At 47.6% G+C, this 20,879-nt stretch overlaps 1 protein-coding gene across 1 annotated transcript in view; it reads right to left on the bottom strand.

Moving 5' to 3' along the window:
* The window catches only part of CATSPERG (catsper channel auxiliary subunit gamma), a 73,719-nt gene that overhangs the window by 31,225 nt on the left and 21,615 nt on the right, over nt 1–20,879 (bottom strand). Inside the window, exons 12-18 of the mRNA XM_084814894.1 lie at nt 19,259–19,309; nt 16,271–16,400; nt 13,362–13,473; nt 12,355–12,519; nt 9,070–9,188; nt 4,685–4,898; nt 2,719–2,781 (exon numbers count right to left, since the gene is read on the bottom strand). Of these exons, the coding sequence (XP_084671020.1) occupies nt 2,719–2,781; nt 4,685–4,898; nt 9,070–9,188; nt 12,355–12,519; nt 13,362–13,473; nt 16,271–16,400; nt 19,259–19,309 (854 nt within the window). The remainder of the gene's footprint in view (nt 1–2,718; nt 2,782–4,684; nt 4,899–9,069; nt 9,189–12,354; nt 12,520–13,361; nt 13,474–16,270; nt 16,401–19,258; nt 19,310–20,879) is intronic.

The following is a 20,879-nucleotide window of genomic DNA, read 5'->3' as shown; positions in this document are numbered from 1 at the left end:
GTTCCCCATCCACGCCACAGAAGAACTCCTGCGGGCCCCATCCTTGTCCCAGGCCCCACCCTCAGGCCAGGGGTTCCTTTGCATGCTGATCCCCCTCAAGACAATAAGCAGCACAAGAAGGCCCTTGGTTGGTGCATGGAGGACCATCCCAGTGCCAGCAGAGTCCCCTTCTCTGTGCAGAGAGCTCCATGCCTCTCTTGAATGGGGAAAGGAAAAATGGGCAGGGGGATGATGTCAAGAGAAGGGAGGGGCTTCGGGAAAAGGGCCCACCCTGTGACATCATTCAGCCTACCGGATTGGTCAGGCGAGGGGGTGGGGGGTGGAGACAATTTGACCCCATGGACCAAAAGATGTTCCCCACCCCTGGTTTCAAATATCCAAAGCATATTGTTTCCTGACCTCCCTACTTTGCTGAGCAGCTGGACATTCCAGGAGCAGCTGCTCCAGATTCAGGCTCCTTATGTGGCCATTTTGAATGGCCACAGTCATTAATGTTATGGTAACATCCAGGTTGGACTGCTAATGGGGTTGCCTTTGAAGAGTGTTCAGAAACTGCAACTGGTTCAAAATGCAGCAGCCAGTCTTCTAGCCAGGCTTGCTGTTGGCATATAACTCCAGTCTTATACCAACGTCATTGGCTACCAATTGGCTACCAATTTAGAGCATTTCTACATGAGGCTTTCATTGCACGCTCATGATTGGTCACTCACAGAAGTTTGCGGGTCCTTTGCATGATGTTGTGAACCTCCAGGTCCTTTGCATGATGTTGTGAACCTCTCCTGCACTTTCTGACCTTTATCCTGGTTTTTAAAAAATCGAGGATAATGTGGTAATAAATGACCATTTTAATGGTCATGTGAAATTGCACAGTTCTGCTATACCACAGTGCCAACTAGTGGCTGTATAATAAAACATGTAGAACTTACTGTGGTTTTAATGTTTTATATATTTTATATTGTTTTATTGTGTGCTCTTTGGTTTTAATTTTTGTGAACTGCCCAGAGAGCTTTGGCTACTGGGCTGTATAGAAATGAAATGAAATAAAATGAAATGAAATGCAATAAATAAACAAACTTACAGACAAAGGAAGTCCTGGGGGGCGGGGGGGAAGCCAGTGTCAGCCAGTGTAAGGAGCCGAGTTTAATCCCACAAAGAATCCAGAAGCAGAAGCCCTGGTAAGTTGCAGGATAAAAAGCCTGGTGCAGAGAAACCCTTAGTTTGGACCCAATGGGGAAAATCTCCTAACTCTCAGATTTCAGGGTCAGTCCAATAATTACATCCAATTACATACTCAAAACAGCAAGATGAACAAGAATTATTGCTGAAGCTACTATAGTTTTCAAGAAAATGTACTTTAAAGTTTACCTAGCAATAGCAGAGACTGAAAATGCCTCCACTGGCAAACAAGATGATGACATTATGGTACACCTTCATCTGCATCTTTTCAGCTAGGATGTTGCTCTCTTTTTGCGCTCTTCTTGATAGCTCTGCTGCCACCTGGCAGGCCAAAACCTAGCCAGGCCTTAGGAAGGAGGTGCCCCATCCAGCTGGCAGAGCCTTTTTGGATTCCTTGAGGGCTCAGCCTTCACAAGCCCTGCTGCCTGAAGGAATCTCTGCTAGAGCAATCCTCGCTGTTATCCGCAATTTTAGATTGGAGGTAACAGCAGGAACGCAAGCGATGGTAGACTCCGCTGGTGTAAGGAGGAGTGGCTTCACCCAGTGCCAACTGAGTTGTTTCATGTGCCACACCCATGCTTATGATGCACACCACACAAACCTGGGGACTTGACCATGCTGTGCTTTCCTCCATCGGGAAGGACGCAGACAGGAGAAGCAGCAAAGCATCCCTGGCCAAGGCAGCAGCTGGACCTAGCCTGAGTCAGGGTGCCTTTGCTCACACTGCAGCTCTCTGAATTGGCTATGATGCACAGTGTCAAACAGCAAAGTGTCCCCAGCTTTGCATGCAGCCCTCCAGCTGCCACCTCAGTCCAGGCAGTTGTTCTGTGCACAAGCTGTCCCCAGCTGGCAAAAGCCCACACACAACTAAGCCAGTCTGCAGCCAAAATGTTGCCTGGAGCTCCAGCCAGCACGTCAACCAGGGACCGGATGAGGTCAGTGGCATGGCCACATCCCGTGATGTCAGCTGGCCCACAAAGAGACAGGCAGGTGGTCATTTGGCCCCACTCACCCCAAAATGTGTTCCCCACCCCTGCTTTAAGGTGACCGAGTTGATGTCTTTTAGGTGGAAGATACAGGCGTTCTCTCTCCAACTACTCTTACTGTGCTGGACATTCCCTGTGGGCGCTTCCGGAGAAGGCTTTTGTCCCATTATTCCCCTCCTTCATTCACAGAATTTTACCAGGGATGGGGGCAGGATCCAGACAACACAGTCTTCCTCTTATAACCCTCCCATGTTTTCCCACTTCTTCCATCTTTTTTCTTACGGCAGAAAATCAGTTACCTAGGAAAAGCTGGAATAGCCGCGCAACGCCTTCTCTCTGTTGGTGCTGAGACACCACCACCACCACCCCGCCCCCCATCTAGAGGCACCCTGGCTGTCAATGGCTATTGGTAAGCAATCAAGTCATACGAACGATGGTTGTGTCTTCAGCTGACACGACACAACACTGTCCCTCCAAGCTTAAGCCAAGGCAAACATTAATCTGGGTAGGGGCAAGGTTTGTTCTGAGGAATGTTTCCCAAGGTCTTTTTTCTTACCGCATCTTGTTTCTTGTTCTTCCACCAGCGCCATGTGGGGTCGTGGACTGGGTCAGCATAAGACTAGGGAGATGAAAAGACTTTGTTAGGTCTTTGAAAACAGAGAGAGAAGCACGACGAAGCTGGCATCGAAATCTGCCTAAAACTCAGCAAGGGATTACAATTCAGCTTAGTGAAATGGCATCAGTGCAAAAACCCCAGAGAGCCTCCTTAGTCCAGCCAAGCAAACCAGGAATGATGATCCAAAGGGAGGTGCAATGACTGCAGCAGCTCTTGCGATCAGGATCAGCCCGAGCCTTGGAAAGGGCAAAGTGGGCAGGGGCTGAGGGGTGAGCAAAGGTGACGCGAGGGAGGGAGGGGAGGGAGGGAGGGAGGGAGAGGGAGCTCAACAGCTGCTCAGCTGTGCCCAGCTGCAGCTACCCCAGTTACAACAGCAGCTTCAGCCGGGATGGCTGATGACTGCTGAATCAGCCCTAGAGCCAGAAACAGCTGCAGCCAGGACTGCGGCGAGGCCAGGGCCAGCAAATTCGCATCCATCCCTGAACATTCAGTGGCCAGAGGGAAATGCTGTCCGGGTGGATGCTTGCTGTGCTCTTTTAGAGACGGCAGAAGCAGGAGATTCTTGGGGGCCTACGATGGCTCCCTGCAGGCTGCTGAGAAAGACACCCCCTTTCCTGTGTGGGTGGGGAGGGGCTGCTGGAATGTGGATTGAGCCCTCTGAGGCCTACATTTAGATCAGCCTGGTGCCCTCCGGATGTTCTGGGCTGCGACTCCCATCATGCCTATCCAACATGGCCAAAGGGACCTTTCTTGTATAGGATGAAGATGATGATGATGATATAAACAAATGGGGTGTTGGGCTGGGAGCCGGGAGATCCGGGTTCTAGTCCCCACTAGGCCATGATGCTCACTGGGTGACTTTGGGCCAGTCACAGACTCTCCGCCCAGCCTACCTCACAGGGTTGTTGTTGTGAGGCTAAAATGGAGAGGAGGAGGATTACATACGCTGCCTTGGGTTCCTTATGGAGGAAAAAAGGCAGGATATAAATGTAATAAATAAATAAACAAATGGGAGCCACATATCTATGTAATCTCACACTGCCCCCTCCCCCTCCCTCCCCACACATGCACACACTACAAGATAGCCTCCAGCATTTGGTACTGTTACCCACAGGCCACCAGCCAACTGGCCCAGCTCCATAATGTGATACGTTGTCAGAATAAATTCTGCACACAACAAACATGTAGATTTTATGGGCTCAGCTTGCAGTGCATAGTTGTCCTGGGCACAGGAAAGCGCTGAGGGCAGATGTGGCATAACGGGAAGTGTTGGAATCTCTGCCCAGCCATGATGCTCGCTATCTGCTGCGGGGCCAAAACGGGAGAATTCCAGGCTGAACTGAGGGGGCTGAGAGGGAGAGCAGGGCCGTTCCGCCAGCCCTACTAAAAGAATATTCTTCTCCGCTTCCCTCCCCATTTCTTTTTCCTTGGATGTTATGTCTTTTTAGATTGTAAGCCTGCAGGCAGGGGCTGTCATCTTTAATTCACTACTACTAAGCAGATTGTGGCGGCACTGAGGCCTCCCACTTTTCATACCCCCCTCCCAATGGTTACATAGAACAGGGGTGGGGAACCTTTTCTCTGACAAGGGCTGCATTCCCTTGGGGGGGGGGTAATGGGGGGGCGCAAGCCAGCAGTGGGCAGGGCTGAGGCTAGCAGTGCGTGGGGCCAGAACCAAAAGTGGGCAGGGCCACCCCTTCTCTCTCTCTGTTCCTGACACCCCTTCTCTCTCCCTCCCCCTCTTTCTCCTCGCCCAGCAGACTGCTGGGGGACAGAGAGATCACTCTTGCCGGAAGTCTGAACTGATCGCTTACAGAGGGCATTTGAAATTAGCCCGAAGGCAGAATGCAGCCCAAGGGCCTCAGGTTGCCCACTCCTGACCCAGAGGAACAAAAAGCGTTCTCACTCGGTGGTAAGACGAATGTAACTGGAGCAGCTGGTAGACCAGTCCCTGGTACACGGTCAGTGACTTCTCGTCATGGAAGCCTGTTTTCTCCATGATCTCGGGTGGCTTGGCACGGTAATGTTCCATGCGGGTGAAGCGCTGTGGCAATGGCAGGTCCACCACGCGTATGATGGCAAACGGGCAACGGTGGGTGAATCTGATGTAGTCTACTCCACTGGGAACAAAGGGGCAAACCAATAACACCATCCACAAGCCCCATGGCCCCTGCCCAATAGGAATCCCACCTGGACCAGAGCACCATGCATGGGAAGAATGAGCTATTACATTTTCCAAGCCAGCTGGTAAAAACACTCATGTAATTTGTACCACAGCCAAATATTGTCTAGCAGAGTTTTGTGTTTAACATTCAAGCACTTGGCAAAGCTCTTTCCACCAGGATGTGAGGAGAAGCTAGCCTGGTGCTCCGCTTGCCGTTTCCTTTCCCTGCCTCCTCTTCCGGCCTGTGCCACAAAATGTGAGAGCCACTTTATCAATGCAGCAGAATCACAGGGTGAAGCCTTTCCTGGACTAAATCAGGCTAGCGGGAGGAAGGCATGATGGAATGTTCTTCCATGGCAAAAACATCCCCCTAACACCACGGAGACACTCAAACCCTTCCACTAAGAAATGTTGTGAGGCTTAGCAAAACACTGTTGGCTTCCCTTAGAATTCCTCAGATGCTTTGCCTGAGGAACCTCCAGATTCATTTGGGTCTCGCTTTTCATCAGGGTGCTGAACCCCAGGCCCTCTGGGGTTTACCAGATGGCTATGCCCCCTTCCTCTGGTTCTACCCCCTTCCCTGGCCACTAATCATTTGTGGCTTTCTGCCTTTTCTGTGGTTTTTCACATTTAAAAGGTTGAAATGCCTCTCCTAAGGCTTCGTTACTGGCAGTAACAGCTTAAAGTGAAAATATGGTATTTTGGTCCTGCCCCTTTTGCCTTTGAACATAAGGAGAGCCCTGCTGGATCAGGGCAAGGATCCATCTAGTCCAGCACTCTGTTCACACAGTGGCCAGCCAGCTGCCCACAGGAAAACCACAAGCAGGACAGGAGTGCAACAGCACCTTCCCGCCCAGGTTCCCCAGCAACTGGTGTACATAGGGATACTGCCTCTGGTACTGGAGACACCACATAGCCATCAAGACTAGCAGCCATTGATAGCCTCCTCCTCCAGGAATCTGTCTAACCCCCTTTTAAAGCCATCCAAACTGGTGGCCATCGCTACATCTTGTAGGGAAGCGAATTTCATACTTTAACTCTGCGCTGTGTGGAGAAGTCCTTCCTTTTATCTGTCCCGAATCTCCCACCAATCAGCTTCATGGGAGGGCCCCGCTGGGTTCTAGTATTATGAGAGAGGGAGAAAAATGCTCCCTATCCACATTCTCCACACCAGGCATAATCCTGAACACCTCTATCTTGTCTCCCCTTTACTCTCCTTTTTTCCAACTAAACAACCCCAGCTGTTGTAACCTTCCCTCATAAGGGAGTTGCTTCAGCCCCTTGATCATTTTAGGGTGTAATCATATGGCCACTAGACAGCGTCTAGATGGCCATAGGATTTTTCATTTTCTGGGAACCGGGCTTGGAGCCAGCGCTTCGAGGTCAGTTCCCAGAGAACCAGCTCCCCTCCCCCTGCCCCCTCGTAGGCGGTACAGTTTGTCCCCGGCTCATGAGAGCAATGTGGAGCAGCTGAAAAGGGGGTGTTCCTGGGGGCGAGGAGGGGTGGGGATGGCAGAAGCGTCGTTACAACGCTTCCTATGCACACACACACACACCGCTTCAAGGAGCTCTGGCTAGACGGCCAAAATTGCCACAAATGCAGGGCAGCCAGTGTGCAGAGGTGAAGATCCCCTCCACGCTCCGCCTGCCCTGCATCGGTCGCTTCCGAGTTCGGAGGTGGCCAACTTTCCCCCTAGGATTGCACGCTTAGTTGCCCTTTTCTGCACTTTTTCCAGCTCTACAGTATCATTTTTTATGTGTGACAAGAATGGTTCACAGTATTCCAAGTGTGATCGCACCATAGATGTGTTTAAGCACAGTATGATATTGGCAGTTTTATTCTCAATTCCTTTCCTAATTATGTCTAACACGGAGTTTGCCTTTTATACAGCAGCCACACACTGGGTTGACATTTTCACTGAGCTCTCCACCACAACCCCAAGATCGCCGCTAGCTCAGATCCCCTCAAGTTATACTTGAAGTTGGGATTTTTTGCCCCAACGTGCCTCACTTCACACTTGCTTACGCTGAACGGCATTTGCCATTCAGATGCCCATTCTCCCAGCCTGGAAAGATCCTTTTGATGCTCCTCACAACCCTTTCTTGTTTTAACCACCCAAAATAATTTAGTGTCATTGGCAAACTTGGCCACTTCACTATTCACTCCTAATTCCAGATCATTTATGAATAAATTTGGCCCCACTGGAATGAGCCCTCCTCTGGAACTGAATTTGTCCCTCAGTTTGAAAGTGGTTCAACACCTCAGCTCTAGATGAAACATGGTGACATGTGGAACATCAAACCGCACCCCACTCTGAGAAATTAGCTTGAAGCTGAAACTATTCTGACTTTCTTCGAAATTCTTAATAAGTTTCACCTGAGGAGGAACCGTCATTCACTTTGAATCTGTCTTTAGGCCAAAAAACAAGTGGGGGGCCCCACAATAAAATATTGCAGTTATTTCTTCCCCAGCCTCTAACAAGAGGCACTCTTGTTCAGAGCTCCAGCCAGCCTGGAATAGGAGCCACACAGAGGAGTGGACATTTCAGAAGCTGGGAAAGGAAAAAAACAAGCAACTTTTTTCTTTCCCACACTCCTGAAATGTTCCGATGTCATATAGCACTAAAGGGCCCAGGTTTGGTCTGGCTGCTACCCTAGCCACCACCCTGAGTGCTTTACTGCTATACTGCTAGGTAGAGAGGGAGAAGTCTTCTGCTGGGAGTGATGGGTGAAGGTGTACTTTGACTTATTCCCCCTCCTCAAGCCTCCTCATCTAACACAGACAGGGGAGATTCAGGGTGCCCCAACTGAAAAGGCCCCATCTCCAGTCACTACCCATCTTACTTTGAATAGCAGGGGGCCTCAGAGGAGGGGCTTAGAGGAAGTTCTTCAGGCGTGAACAGGGGGCATCTCTACACCAGCCTAAAAACCCGCATTTAAAACAGGGCTTTCTGCTTCCGTTTTAAATGCAGGATCACGACGACTCCCTTTTTCATATGCTTCCTTTTCCCCCACCCCTTTCCCCCTCCTTCTCCCTGTATCTGAGTCTTCCATTATCTTCCATTGATATTGCTCCTCTTCTTGCCACTTTTACTCTTTTCAGGGAGGAAACTGAAGCGGAACACAACGGGGTAATTTGATAGCTCATTATCTGCAAGCTAATTAAAAACAGAGCAAAGGGCTGGATGCTCACTGCATCATGTAAATGGCCCGCAAACTTGTATGAAGGAGCAATCTCAATTGCAGGATAAAAACCCAGTGTGAAGGAGCCTAATTCAATTCCTCCCTACAGCATAATATAAGTTCTTAGGGCCTCAGGCAAGCTAATTTCCTCTTCCTCTTTGATTTCCACCCCCCCCCCCCATCAACAGATACCCTGGATATTCCATAGCTCAACTACCCTCAACATTACCAAGATCATGAAGTCACTCAGCATAAGTCCTTGATGGGCTGTTCACGGTTTTCTATTCTGAAAAATCTTTTTCTTTTAATGTACAAACTCATATACTTCTGCATACCTGGGTAGTCCTCCGAATATGCAGAACGCACAGCCTTATTTTGGGGTGACTGAGTTTCCTTTCCAGACATGTAGGCACAGGACACCAAAGTTTGGTATTAGAGGGGATCATTTTCGTTGCAACTCTATGCTCTTTCTCTCTATGCAGGGAGCTGGGGTGAGGTTTTTTGTGAGGTAGCTTGTAACCTGCATAAAACTGAAGTGGTACCTCCAGGAAAAGCTTTACCACTTGATTCTGCTACATGTATAAATTGGCTCTTGCAGCACTTCTATGAAGAGATATACCACTAGAGGGTCTTTACCACAATCCGAGAAAAGGCCCCACACATGGCCAGCTCAGAAGCAGTGTGGGAGAAGCCAACTGTCTGCTGTTGCCCGAACTGCTCAGATAGGACAGAAATTAGATTCAAAAGATGGAGGAAGCCAAGAACCTTGCAATGCTTACAAATGAAAGGGCACTAAGTCCATGACTCTGGAGAGCCATTTCCAGTCAGGGCTATCAATGTAGGGCAGCGTAAACTGGCAACAGCTAGCCAAACAATCTCTGCCCTGCCAGATCTTTGAGACAAGTTCGGAATCGATGACGCTACACTGTACGTGTTCTACTTACTCGATTGTCATCCCTTTGTGAGGGGTGCTGATCAACTGGTCATAAGTCAAGACATAATCCAAAGGAAACGCTCTTTTGACTAATCTTCCCTTGCCTCTAACTTCTTCCATATAAACCAGCTGAAAGAAAAGCCCAGATCAACAGACATAGGCTGGAACAATCAGGCAGTGCCAGCTTCACATTTTGGAAGGCCCTTGGGCAGCACACCTCAATGGGCTCCTCTCTTCCGGTGAGCCTGCCTGCTCACCACTACTGCCACCCGTTGCTCCTCTTTCTCATCATGGCTACCACAGGCAGAAAGCCAGTGAGCAAGCCGGCAGCGGCATCTGCTGCTGCTCCTCCTCCTCCTCCTCACCACCTCTGTTGTCTGGGCCAGAGCAAGAGGCGGGCGAACAAGCAGCTTGCACTGTTGCAGAGGAGCAGCAACGCCGGGGGGCTCTTGCCAGGGGGCCCTGTGCTGGGGTGTGGGCCCTTGGCAGGTGCCCAACCATGATGCTGGCTTTGAAGCCAGGTATCCAAAACCTGGATACTCTCACTCTTGCCCTCTCCTCGGTAACGTTTACTCACTCTACACTCAGTCACATTGAGTCACGCTGCAACTGCGCCTTCAACCTTTCCGACACAGGGCCCGCTTTGAACTACAACACGGAACCCATTTCTAACAGATAGGGGGATAGGTAGGCAGGTGGGTAAGCTATCATCTTTACCCTATTCTTCTAAGTGGCCTACAGAATTTAAAACAAGAAATGAAATAAAATGTAAAACAGTACAATCCAGATATATGACTGCCAGTTGTCCTGGGACTGCAGAAGCAAGAGGAAGGAACACTGGCCTTTGCTACCAGTCAAAGGAGCAAGGGCTGCCGGGTAGGTGTTTTGCGATCTGTTGTAAGCCGCCTCGGTCAAAAGGCCGGGCGTCAGGGTCCTTCAAGCCAGGGGGGTCTTAGCAGGCCCAGCTTTAGCAGTCAGCACAGGCAGGCAGCTGCCAAGGGCCCGCAGGCTCAGAAGGGCCCACCTGCCCAAGCTGCCACCATCCTCCTCCTCGCCCTCCCAGCCAGCCCCACTGGAATCACCACGGCCAAGCCTCCAGGCGCCACAGCACTCTATTTCAAAAGGTTTTTGTAAACTTACCTTTTGAGTAGCAGTGAGTAACGGCCATTATTTCACATCATACCTGTTCCCTTCATTGACCAATCCCACCCCCCACTCCCCGCCATCACAAGACAGCATCTGAGTGATTCAGACTCATAAGAAAACCTTTAGAAATTGTGCGGGGGGGCTGCTGCACTTGGCCAGCGGATGCTCAGAGTTTTGCCAGCCACGCGAGGTGAGGAGGAGCAGGATCCACCTCCACTGCCACCAGATTGAAAAAGGGGAGCGGAGGGTGGGCAAGCGAGCAAGCGGCTTGGGTGAGCAGGCAGGAAGGGTGAGCAGACGGGAGGCCAGGCAGCAGTGGGGAGGGCAGGGGGCTTCAGCAGGTGGGCAGGGGGCTCTGGCCGGTGGGCAGGCGGGAGGGAGGCTTTGGCAGCAGGGGGCACGGCAGCAGGGGCTGATCCGCAGCACTATGCGGATGGCCCACTGGAGTCTGGCACCAGCCTCGGGTCCTAGCACCAACAATCCAAAGTCACTGAGTAGCTATCCTGTCTTTTTTTCCTTAATGGATTTTCCATGGCAAGAAAAAAAAAAAAAAGGAAGTAGTGGGAAAACACAGGAGGGTTATGAGTGGAAGCCGATGTTGTCTGGATCCTCTGTAAAATTCTGTGAATGAGGCAGGGCGACAGCGTGATAAAAGCCTCATCTAGAAGCACCCTTAGCGATCAAGATAAATAAATACATTCCAAAACAGGACAAAACAATGTAGCATTTTACTTTTCATCCTACTTTTCTCTGACCAGCCGCAAGGCAAGGCAGGGCTCTTGTCCTCTAACAGCTACAAAGAAACTGAGATTTCTCATGCAGGGATAATGTTCTGGCTGAAATTCCCTCTTCTACAGGGGAGTGGGGGGAGGTATTTTGGGACCTGCTGATAGATCTCTTGGTGATTTGTGGCAGATTGTCAAGGGTTTCCCACTCCCCGCTTGTTTAATTGCCACAACAAAATCACTTTTTCCACCTAACTTTGCTGCTGAAATAAAGAAAGTGGACTTTTGTGGGAAAGAATGCTGAGCTCAGTTCAGTTCTGGTACTAAAAGTACATCTCTAGGCTTAGAATGTGCTCAGAGTTACACTGCTCCTTAATCCTTTGTCCTCTGTGCTTGTTTCTAGTAGGTGGATCCTGGGGTTCTCCTAAAAAAACCAAGTTGATCCAACAAACTTGATGTCTGCCCTCCCCTGTTCAACTCAGCTCTCAAGAGTATGGGAGGCCTGGCTGCCTTCGCTGCTTGTCACCTTGCCTCTGTTTTTCTCTGGAGAAAAAGTCCTTGAACAACAAAAGTGGCAACGATGTCAGTGCTGCCATCTACCTAGGTTGGGGCAGAACCCCGCCTGTAGGTCTCAACCCATCAGTGGAAGACTGACAGTTTAGCCTTGTGTTATGATGCTGGGCTTCCCCCTAGCCCTGCCCCACATCACTGGCTGCCACTCGTGGAAGCAGCGAAACGCAAAATGTCACAACACAAGGCAATCTGTACTGAATGTTGTAAGTCAGAGGAAGAGAATTGCTGTTACCTGCAGTAGTGTATGTCTGCCACATCCCATAATCAGTTCAGAATCAGGACCAGTTCAGAATCAGATGGGACCCTCTCCTTGGAGGACCCTACTATTGTCCCCAGCACATCTGGGTTCTACTGGGGGTTAATAGACACTGACAATCAGCACCGCTGAGACCACCACCAGGGAAGGTGCCCCACCTGGGGAAGCTACAGATTTAGGGGATATGATAGATACTGACAGGCACCACACCCCAGCTCCAGACCCTCCACAATCACCCCCAGGAGCAGAGATGGCAACGAGTCCAAGCAGAAGGTGCATGGCACATCTAGAAGCACAAGGCCTCCCACCTCACGCTGCTCAGTTCCTAGTACTGGGTGACCCCTGCACTTGACAGCTCCTTTGCTGCTTTGGTAACTTGCCACAGATATGCGCCTTAACCTGCTGGGCAGCTCCTTGGCTTTGCAAACATGATCGGAATCCAAGCAACACCGCAAGAAGAGGACAGTGTTTCCAGCAATGTGCAGTTCCAGCTTTACTTTTAAGTAAAATGTTTCAGAGTGGGCTCTTGGGCTTCCTTTCTCACTAGCCACCTGCTGGGTTCCCAACCAGTACAACCACCACCAGAGACACCCACCTCTTGCATCCCTTCCCTGTCATAGAAAATGCTGACTATGGCCTGTTTCAAAAGCAAGCCATAATTTGGTGTGCCTTCCATCACCTGCAGGGCATTGTACACATCCCAGGCTTGAGATGGATATACTTTTTTAATGTCTGTGCCACTCTCTCTGCTAACCCAGACCTAGAATGAGATGTAGAAAAAAAAGTAATGCTCAAGCAGAATCTTTATTACACACACACACACACACACACACTGAAATCACTGGGACTTCCTTCTGAATGATCTTCGTGTGGTTCAATGGCCCTTGATAGGAAAAAAAGGTTCTCTTAACACACGTGGGATTTTCTTGCTTAAATGCTGTAAAAGGTTCCTTCTGAAAGAACATGGACAGGGCCAGGTTGCACACTATGAAGTCCCCAGTTCATATCTCACTGCTAATATACATTGTATCATGGGCCATTGAGCCACAGAAAAAAAGAAATTGGGGGCTACACAGAATTATTAATCATATAATTAACTGCTGCATATTTATTAATTGTATGAGAAATACCACTAATAAAATAAAAATACGGTAATGCCTAGGAAGATCACAATGGGTTGTTGTCACCTTCTGAAGCTCAGGCTCCTCAGGTTGGGATCCACTGACAAATGGGAGCAATACTCTAATGGGAGGCAAGTGAAGACACACATCTGCTCCTTCTATCAGGGAATATTTCCACTGGAGCAGGAAAGGTGGACATGGGTGGATCGGATGCTGCTGGAGCACCATCCAACAGCTGCACCCAGCTGGCCACTCTCCTCATTGGTCTGATTCTTAGCAAAGTCTATGAGGTGGGCTGGCCCTTCCTTGGGGAGGAGCTCTGTAGAAATGCCCAGAGGCTAGATCACATTGGGCAGGAGCGGGGAGCAAATGTCCCTCAGGCTCATGATTCCCCACAGTACCCCACTTCCCACAGCAATACTGAGCCCTGTTCTCTAAAATGGCCAACCACTGGATCCATAAGGAAGATAAGCAGACATACCTCCTCTAGGTCCGTCACAAAGGCAATCTCCCCAGTAAATGATAGGACAAAATACTTGATGGAGGAATGACCTGGGAAGTTGGAGAGGTATATGTAACTCACCATGTCATTGCTGAAAAGAAAAGCAAGGAGAGGAAGTTTGGCAGGGATTGGGGTGGGAGCACCACCGCTTCTACGAACAATTTTATCCATACATGAAATCTAAAAAACAAGATTTTTCCCATCCATGATTTACAGATTCTGTTCTGCGTCCTTACAGTGATGCTCCCAAAATTAGTTCAATACATTTTGGATCTTTTCAATCAATTTGAGCCCCCTGGGACCCTAAATGGGCAAAGGGTGTCAAACTTATAGCCTCAAACAAGTAGTATGTATTTTTGGCTATTTTTGACGCAATGAAGGTGTGAAAGCTACTCATTACCAATGGCAATTGTGGTTAATAATTTTACAAGTGTCATAGGCAAAAAAAGGCTACCTCGTTCATTCACTCCAAATGGTAATGCCAGCACTTCTGGCCCATGTTCAGCTTTTGTTATTTTAGGAGTTTAATGTTTATGAACCGCCCACAGAGTTTTGGCTATTAGAAATATAGAAATGTATAGAAATGTATAGAAATGTAATACATACATACACACATACACACATAAACAAATCAATATTGTATTGAACAGCGCTTCCAAACAGCCCTGCTGCTCTGCAGGTGTCATGCCTGACTTGGTTCTAGTGGAGATGTCGGAGAAGGACGTCAAGCATTGCACAGGGCTGAAAACAGAGACGCATGACCAGCCGGCCAGCCGGCCTGCCAGATGATTCTAAGCAGCCATCTAGGGCGGCACTTGGTAGCAGCAGTTAATGGGGGCTTTCTTGCACATCTTTCTACCATTTCAGAACAGCGGAGGGCAAAAGGAAGGATTGTAGATCCTGGTATTTCCCAGAGGAAAGGAAGAAGAAAAAAGATCCCAGCAGAGGCCAGGAGTGCAAGCAAAGAGCCCGGTGAGCCTCAGGCAAGGTCTGGGTCACAGATGGATGAGCTGCAGCAGTTGTTGTCTGCAGGAACAAAAACTAGGTGGGGTATCTGAATTTTCAGGGTGGTGAGGAGGCTGGAGGGTGAGAACCTTTGCCTTTAGCAAATTTGGCTGTGTTGCACCAAACTAAAACACAAAATATTTTCATATTAATGACTATTTCATTTGATTTACATTTTAACTAATTGCAGCTACATTCACATCCCTTTTGTATTCTTGTTGTTAAGTTTGCACAACCAACTTAATTTATTTCTATTTATTTATTTCTGAAATGTATATCCTGCCCTTCAGTGGCCAATAAGTATTCCCAGGGCATGAATTACTTTAATGGCTTCTCACATGCAGCGCATCCATTTTCAGTCCCTTCTTATCCGGTAGTTCTAGTCCCTCAACCACTTATTAATTCATTCAAATGATTCATTCATTCAAAAGTCTTTTTTAAACAAGTGTAATTTTAATGTGGTGTTTTAATCTTTTTATGCTCTTACTGTTTTATCTTTTGTGTTCACCACTCTGAAATCTGTTCTAGATATGGAGCAGCGTATAAATATTGTAAATAAATAAATAAGTTACCAGGCAGAAGGTAATTTCTCTTCGAACATAAAATTCTATTTATTCAGTGATAATTAGAAGAAGAAGAAGAAGAAGAAGAAGAAGAAGAAGAAGAAGAACTGCAGTTGTTACATTTGGAAGTAGCCAGAGATGAATTCCTACTTTGTTCATTCCAGGAAATGTAGCATCAAGATCGGGTTGAAACTATTATTATTCTCATTATTATTGTTGTTGTTGTTATTCAGCTAAAAAATGACACTGATACTGTTGGGGCACTAGCCCCCAGAATGAAGGCTGCCTCCATGTGCCAAGGATGGACTCCATGGTGCTGCCATTCTCCAAGTTAGACCCTCGCCTCTGGCAGGCTCCAGCACGACCGCTTGGGTTGCTGAGCTCACAGGCAGCACAGCGCAAAGGGCAAGTGTCCCAGCCAGGTCACAAAGGCAGCATTATAAAAAAAAATGGTAAAAAAATTAAGAAGTGGGTCCTCAAAAGCACATTTGGCCAAACGAGTTGAAGACACTAACCTACAGACCATTTGCTGCCCCCTATTCCAAGCTTTATAAGAAACAGCACAAGGAGAAAACTGAAGATAAAGAATAGGAGAATGGAAAAACAATCTTATATAAGAATGTGGTAGTATAAGGCTTATTACTAGAAATCTATCAGACCAATTTTGCTCTTTCTTTAAAAAACTAAAGCTTGAGTACTGTAGACACGCAGAAAATGTTGAAACTTGGAAAAAGTTCAAAGCTCGAGCTTTGGGAAGCTCAGGAAAGGAGAAGGGAGAGGGATGAGGCAAAGGGGAGGCCAATGCATATGCCCCACACTGTGTATGTAATGTAACATGTGACAGTGTGCATATGCATGTATGATAATGCTTATTCCTGTGAGCTCTTAGAGTGTTGTGCCAATGACAGGACAGGCACAGAACATTGGGAAACATTCTGAAGAAAAGACAGTTAGTGACAGAGTAGGAAGAAGAGAAACTGAGAAGAAAGAGCTGAAAGAACACCAGAGGGAGAAGAGAAAAATATTAGAACACATGTTTTTGACCTCATACTCAAAGAAATGATAAATGATCTTTTTAAAAAGAACATCTTTTTTTGTTTTCACTTTGCCAGTTTATTTGTAGTACATTTATTTTAAAAGTGTAAAGTTGTTCCAGTTGCCAGACTACTAGCCCCCATGGCAACACAGGATTTACACTAGTACACCATAGGATAGCCTACCACTACTAGTGTACAGGCACAAATCTACAGACTTTGCTTTCTGGGCAGCAGAGTTTTTATCTTCTAAAGACGAACACAGGTTTTGAGTAGGGGGTCTTACCTTTGCAAGATAACATTCCCCCAGACGTAGAACATCTTACTGCTAGGGTTGAAAGCCAAACCTCTTGGGGTGAGGGTTACATTGGTATACTGCTCTAGCCCCAGCAGCATCACAAACCCTTTATCAGAGGCTGCAAAGGGAAAAAGGAGGGGAGGGGAGGCAATCACAAAACAGGGGTGGGGTGGCAGTTGGTAACTACAAAAAAGGGATGCTGTTGAAGAGATCCTCTCTCTTGCCCCCGCCTTCTTCCCCTCTATAGGTTTCATGACTCAGTTTGAGTTTTTGGAAGAGGAGTGTGTGTAACGGTGGCCAAGTGACCTATAGTCACAGAGGACAGTCCTCTGTTTGAAAGGCTGTCCAGTCCAAGTCCGGTTTAACAACAAAGAACCGTAAGAAGAGAGAGCACGGGCTTTGAAGTTGCCCGTCAACAGTTAGCCCCCAGAGAGCAGAACAAGCAGGTACACAGATCACCTAGTCACAGTCTTCTCCCTTATAGGGAGATGCATTGTATTTCCATTTCTGTTTAGCTTATAGTAGTTCTTTCCAATTTTGCATCTTGACATATAAATTAGCATATGCAAATTTTAAGCAGATCTCTGCCCATTTTAAACCTTTTTCTTTGGTGATGCATTTTCTCTCGTTCAGCAATGCATAAGTGGCCACCCTAAGTCAGAGGGTGGGCACAAAGTAGATCACCAGAAGTTTTGGACTTCAACTCCCAGAAGCCCCTTCCAGCATGGCCAATGGTCAGGAATGCTGGGAGTTTCATCCAGAACATCTCGGGATCTCCTTCTGCCTGCCCCTGCCCTAAGTGGCCTGCTTCTCTGAGGAGATTTCAGTGAGCAGCCTTTTACTGGGTCAGTTTCCATGAGAGGAGAGAGCACTGGAGATCTGGTTTTAAGTTGTTGTTTTTAAGCCAAACATACAAGTTAAGTTTGAGGGAGCAGGCAAATGCCCAAACAGACAAAAAGGTCAATGGTGCCCTCTACAAAGAGTTCCCCCGAAAGCAAACAGCATGTCCTTGGACAACAAGCCCTGCTCCAAGCTCAAAAGGTTCCTTCTTCTTAACATAGGGTGTCTCTACATTAATGGAAAATCCCGCAGCCTCACCGGAGCATTTTGCTTCCATTTCTGTGGCGCAATTAGGACTGGCTCCTTTAGATGACGAATGTGTCGTGGAATTGAAAATGCCCTTTCTTAGCAGCCTTAATGGGGTTTTCTATAGTTGTCAATGAAACAGCGCCATCTAGTGGAAGAATTATTGTGCTATGCCGGCACTTCACACTGCGGAAATGGCGGGTGGGGGGGTTATATTCCAGCATATCTCCTATCTTTTTAAAGGCGGGGTCGCTGGGAAAAACCTCAGCAGATGTCCTGGAGGTTGACGACGTCATGTAAAAGATCCTCAAACATCTGTGAGTGGCCAATCACAAGCGCACGATAAATGCCTCATGTAGAAATGGCCTAGATGAAAAACCCAGATTTGTCTCCTGCACTGGAGCAGCCCCAGTTCTCTCGTGCAAGAGAACTTTCTGGTGGTTTCTGCCCATTGCGTCCTTTTGACCTGTTTTGCCAGTTCCAGCAAAAGAAGCCTTCTGCCTTTATGTGGCAGCTGCAGGACACTTTTGGAAGTATCTGCAGCATAGGCATAAACTGGCTTGATAAACATACCACCGAGGGAGTGGTGACAGCAAGACCCCCTTGCTCAGCCTGGCCGGGACCAACTGCCATTTGGCTTCTCCCCTCAAAAAACTGTCCCTCGCAGTGGCCATAGTCGCTGAGTTTCCGTATTTTCCTCTTCCCCTCCTGTCTTTCTTCTTCTTTTTTTTTTATCATGTCTATATGATTGCAAGCCAGTTTTTAAACTGTGAATGACCTTGAATGCATTGGCAGAAAGGCAGTATATAAAATGTACTAATAAATAAACTGTGGTGTGGTGAGGGACTGCTGGGGAGCTCAAGGCCAAACTACACATATAATGTGGAGGGATTTTTTTTCTAACTATCACCCAGAGGAGTGGGGATAGGCAGGATCAGGGCTATAGCACATGGGGGCCAGGGTGGGTGGGTTAGCCCTTTCCCCGTGCACTGTGATGCTACCAAAGCTGCTCCCCCTGCAACTATTAGCCCTGAAAGGGAAGCTTCCATTCGCATCAATGGAAGTTTCTCTTTCAGGGTTAACGTCAGCTAGGGGCAGGGGTGATTTTTGACAGTCCCATGGCACATATGGAAATAGCATAGCCTCCTCCATGCATGGTCCAGCCCTGCTCTTGTCCCCCATCCACTGCCAGGACTTGATACTGAAAGAAAAACAATCATCCATGTCAAATCCTGACACGCATTTAAAGGCATGTGTAATTTGGCCCTGAAGTAGGAAATGTTGTATACCCTCGCCAAACTAAATTTCCCTGGATGCTTTGTGAACAGCAATGACAGAATGGTGGTATTATTATTATTATTATTTTTATTATTTATATTTTTATACCGCCCCATAGCCAAAGCTCTCTGGGTAGTTTACAGGATGAAACTGATATTGATTTGTAGGCACAGATATACTCCCATGTGTCCATAAATTTCCATAACTTTATGGAAGTTAAGTTCCATAAATACTTTATGGAAGTGCAAGTCTGAATACCCTGCAATGCAAAACTTTGGAGTTTTAGCAAACGACAGGGAGCATACCTATTCAAGGTCTCTTCAAACTGATTCCCTTTTAACTATCCTCCTCTACCTATCTATTATTTATTTATATATTAATACATTTCTGTACTGCCTTTCTACCAAGGGGCAGTTTCAAAGTGTTTCAAGGGTTGTTATTTTCCTCCACTGTTTCGACGCGTGCAAATGGGTGAAACGGCAGTGGTAACTTGCATTAGCAAGTTCAGATTCCTGGGGGTTATTTTTTCTGTCTTAATGAATGCAGAGGGCACAGGTGCAGACTTCTGAATGCAGTGACAGATTCTGCCAACATAGATGCTGTGGTTCTTACCTTTGGGTACCAACTGAGGGATGTCAAAAACCAACTCAAAATACTCTTCGGCTGCAGATTGAGCAGAGAAAACAGCCAAATGTTAAAATGTGAAATAAAGGAAAGATCATTCATATGAATAAAAATGAAGCTCATCATTCAACCAGCTGCTTCCTATGGTAATTGGCTCCTGCCCAACCACATGTCTTCAGCCTATTTTTGAAAGCCTCAATTTGCACAATTTGAGCTGTGGTGGCTTGTGGCACATGCCAGGTGCCCCTGGCACTCGTTCCATAACCCAACCCCCACTCGTAGGTTACTTGTCATCCAAAATGGATGAGGGTGAGTTGTTGGCTGGTTAACAAACCACCCACAACCCTCAAACAGCCCATAGGTTCTGGGTGGTTTGTTAACCATGCCAACAATCCACCCTCGCCGGGTTTGGACAACACAACAACCTATGAGCAGAGGTTGGGTCACAGAAGAGCCCACAAGTGCCTGGCATGTGCCACAAGCCATGGTGGCTCATTTAAGCCACCTTGTCTCATGTCAGCCACCATGGCTCAAACTGATCATGCGAACCCAGCCACTGAGTGCTTCTGAAGATCAACCCCCAGCTCCCTTACAGTGACCAGGTCTGCACAATCAAAACAAGCGACAATTGGCTTGTCATGAACCACAATCCTTGCCGGGCACAATTTGCATAATCACCGCCCAACCGCAGCTTGTTGCGTCGTCCAAATCCAGGCAGCATGGCTTTCTGGAGGGTTAAACTACCCTCAAATAACCCATGGTGGCTTGTTTTGATCAAGCAAACTGGCCAAATAGCTCCAATTCACCATTCCTTGAATCAGACGCAGAGCTAGTGACTTGTGTTTAGCGAGGGATGCTAAAAATAACAAAAAGGCTTCCTTCAGCTCCGTGCATAGTAAAAGACAGAGGAAAGAAATGGTGGTTCAGCTATTAAATAAAGATGGCAAAATGATAACAGATGACAAAGAAAAGGCAGAAGTGCTCAATTCCTACTTTGGCTCAGTCTTCTCCCAAAAGAGAGTCTATGACCCCCCTGGTAAAGGCAAAGTACAGGATGAAAGGGCAGGATTGCAGCTTGAGATCAATAGGCATATGGTCAAGGAACACCTAATTACTTTGAATGAGTTCAAACCACCAGGGCCAGATGAACTGCATCCTAGAGTAATAAAGGAACTGACAAAAGAACGCTCAGAAACACTGTCTATTCTCTTTGAGAAATCATGGAGGACAGGTGAAGGGCCAGATGACTGGAGGAGGGCTAATGTTGTCCCTGTCTTCAAAAAGGGTAAAAAGGAGGAAACTGGGAACTACAGACCAGTCAGTCTGACATCAGTCCCTGGGACAATTCTGGAGCAGATGATAAAGCAATCCATCTGTAAGCACCTTGAAACAATGCTGTGATTACTTGAAGCCAACATGGATTTGTCAAGAACAAATCCTGCCAGATGAACCTGATCTCATTTTTTTTATCAGGTAACCTCCCTTGTGGACTGTGGGAATGCTGTGGACATCATATACCTCGACTTCAGCAAAGCTTTCAACAAAGTGCCCCATGATATCCTGATGAGCAAACTAGCTCAAAGTGGGCTAGATGAAACAACAATCCAGT

The sequence above is a fragment of the Heloderma suspectum genome, chromosome 10, assembly GCF_057233095.1.
Source record: "Heloderma suspectum isolate Gila_16-S chromosome 10, 16-S_ref, whole genome shotgun sequence".
NCBI lineage: Eukaryota > Metazoa > Chordata > Lepidosauria > Squamata > Helodermatidae > Heloderma > Heloderma suspectum.
The sequence above is the reverse complement of the archived record's forward strand: the minus strand, read 5'-3'. Positions and strand labels throughout refer to the sequence as shown.